We start from the raw sequence: 2,301 nt of genomic DNA on the forward strand, positions 1-2,301 counted from the left end.
GCTACCTGATGAAGGGAATTATTTTCTTCCTTTTTTTGAGTTTGCAGAAGATGCTGCCCTGGCTTTAGTAGATTTGTGCAAAGAGGCAGAGATTTTCAAAGTCAGCTAGAAGATCTGGTTCTCCAATTCCTGTTAATTTTAATGCAGACTGAGTGTGCCTATCCTTTAGGCAGCTTTGAAAATATTAGCCTGAAAGCATGTCCAAGACAGCTAGATGCTTTTACGAGCCCTTCTATGATCTGTAGAGCTCCAGATATACAGGTAGGGCTCTACGCGGAAGGAGAGAGACAGACTCTCACATAAGCCACATAAGAGCCATGCGGATGAATTTGTAGACTTATTTCAGTGCTCACCCACATGCTACTTCTGCAGATGCAGCACATCAACGTGCAGTTGTCTGACCCCCTCTCAGTTTCCGCAGAGCCCCTTTCACCTCCTTGTTCCTCAATGTGTAGATGACCGGGTTCAGCATGGGCGTAGCTACACAGCCAAAGAGATGCACAGCGGTCACCAGCACTTTGCTCTGACATGGCTGCATGTAAACCAGGGCGCAGGGCCCAAAGAACAGTGTCACCACTGTCAGATGTGAGGCGCAAGTGGAGGCTGCTTTGCGTCGCCCTTCGGCTGAGTTCATCTTCAGGATGGAGTAGACGATGCAGACGTAGGATACAAGGATGAGGAAGAAGCAGGTCATGGCCACTACCCCAGTGTTGGTAAAGGTCACGGTCTCGATGACGTATGTGTCTGCGCAGGCCAGCTTGGCCACAGGGAAGATGTCACAGAAGAAATAGTCCACCACATTGCGACCGCAGTAGGGCAGCGTGAAGGTCAGGCTGGTGAGAATGGTGGCGTGGAAGGAGCTGCTGATCCAGGTGCCGGCAGCCAGGATGGCGCACACCCTCCAGTTCATGATGATCAGATAGCGCAGTGGGTGGCAGATGGCCACGTACCTGTCAAAGGCCATGACGGTGTAGAGCAGGCACTCGGTGCAGCCTAGGAACTGGAAGAAGAAGACCTGAGACATGCACCCGCCCAGCAAGATGGTTCGACTCTTGGTCCAGAGACTGACCAGCAATTTAGGGGTGCTGATGGAGGCGAATCCAAGGTCCACCACAGAGAGATTGCAGAGGAAGAAGTACATGGGGGTGTGCAGGCGGGAGTCAGCGAGAATGGCTGATAAAATGAGCAGGTTGCCCAGCAGGGTGCAGAGGTAGAAAGCGAAGAAGCTGATGAAAAGGATGGTCTCATGGCCTTTGGTGTTGGGGATCCCTAACAGAATGAATTCAAACACCACAGTGAGATTCTTCACTTCCATGCGAGACGGGGTCATTCCTGGAAGCACAGAGATAATGCAGCCAGATTAGCAATTTCAGTAAATTATGGTTTGTTTATTCATAGCACACCACAACTTAATCTACAAGGGTAAACCTTTCTAACCATCATAATTTAGGTGAAAGTGAGTGGAGAATCAGGACTCTAATATTTCATTGATTCCATTTCATGCTACTCAATTTAATTGTCCTTTCTTCTTTTCCATTCAACCATCTTCTATCTATTCAGTTCTTATAGATCATACTAGGAAGAAGTACATGGGGGTGTGCAGGTGGGAGTCACCGAGAATGGCTGATAAAATGAGCAGGTTGGGGTCAGGTCCTTACTGTGCAGTGCAGAACGCAGAAAGAGGAAATGTCTGTCTTGAAGATCTTACCATCCAAAGACGAACAGACAAAGGGGATGTCCTACCCTATTCTAGTTTCTTCTCTTTTCTCCTCTCCTTTCTAATTTCTTCAACTCTATTCTTTATGGCCATTTACTACGGTGATAAAGATGGGGTATCTTAGAGCCTTCCATTGGTGGATGAGGGGATGTGACTAACATTTATCACATGTGGTTTGTTCTTTCTCTCACCCTGTCTGCAGAGGGATTATTGGGTGTGCAGTGGAGTACTTTGTTTTGGCAGGGATTCATTTTTATCACAGTAGGTGCTGCTCTGTGTTTGTGTTAAAGGAAAGGGTGCGGATGCAACATACGAACAAATGAATCTGATGAAGAATTGTCCCAGCTTTGTTAATGATATGAATTGTTATGGGTGTTTTATGGGAAAAAGGAAAAAAGGGGAATAGCGACAGCTTGTCATCTGCTCAGCCATGATCAGCAGGCTGCGTTCTGTGACTATTACAACAGGGGATTTTTAAGGTCATATCTGAAGGACAGAAATGAAGTGTCTATTTGCATTTTGTAAGGGAGCTTTCTCCATGCATGAGAAGTGCTGCTGGAAGGGAGAAGGGGCTGTGTTGGGGT

The 2,301-nt window shown here is 47.2% G+C and overlaps 1 protein-coding gene across 1 annotated transcript; it reads right to left on the reverse strand.

Annotated features, from left to right (window-relative positions):
• Window positions 1–382: 382 nt before the first annotated feature.
• On the reverse strand, window positions 383–1,315 carry LOC137161603 (putative olfactory receptor 10D4). Its single transcript, XM_067560982.1, has one exon. The coding sequence runs from the start codon at window positions 1,313–1,315 to the stop codon at window positions 383–385; it is 933 nt and encodes a 310-aa protein (XP_067417083.1).
• Window positions 1,316–2,301: the final 986 nt, after the last annotated feature.

The sequence above is a fragment of the Emydura macquarii genome, unplaced genomic scaffold (genome assembly GCF_026122565.2).
Source record: "Emydura macquarii macquarii isolate MOO-44397 ecotype Brisbane River unplaced genomic scaffold, CSIRO-AGI_Emac_v2 contig_2329, whole genome shotgun sequence".
Classification (NCBI taxonomy): Eukaryota; Metazoa; Chordata; order Testudines; family Chelidae; genus Emydura; species Emydura macquarii.

Coding starts and splice junctions, on each gene's coding strand:
- LOC137161603 (XM_067560982.1), bottom strand. CDS start 1,315: ATGGAAGTGAAGAATCTCACTGTGGTGTTTGAATTCATTCTGTTAGGG.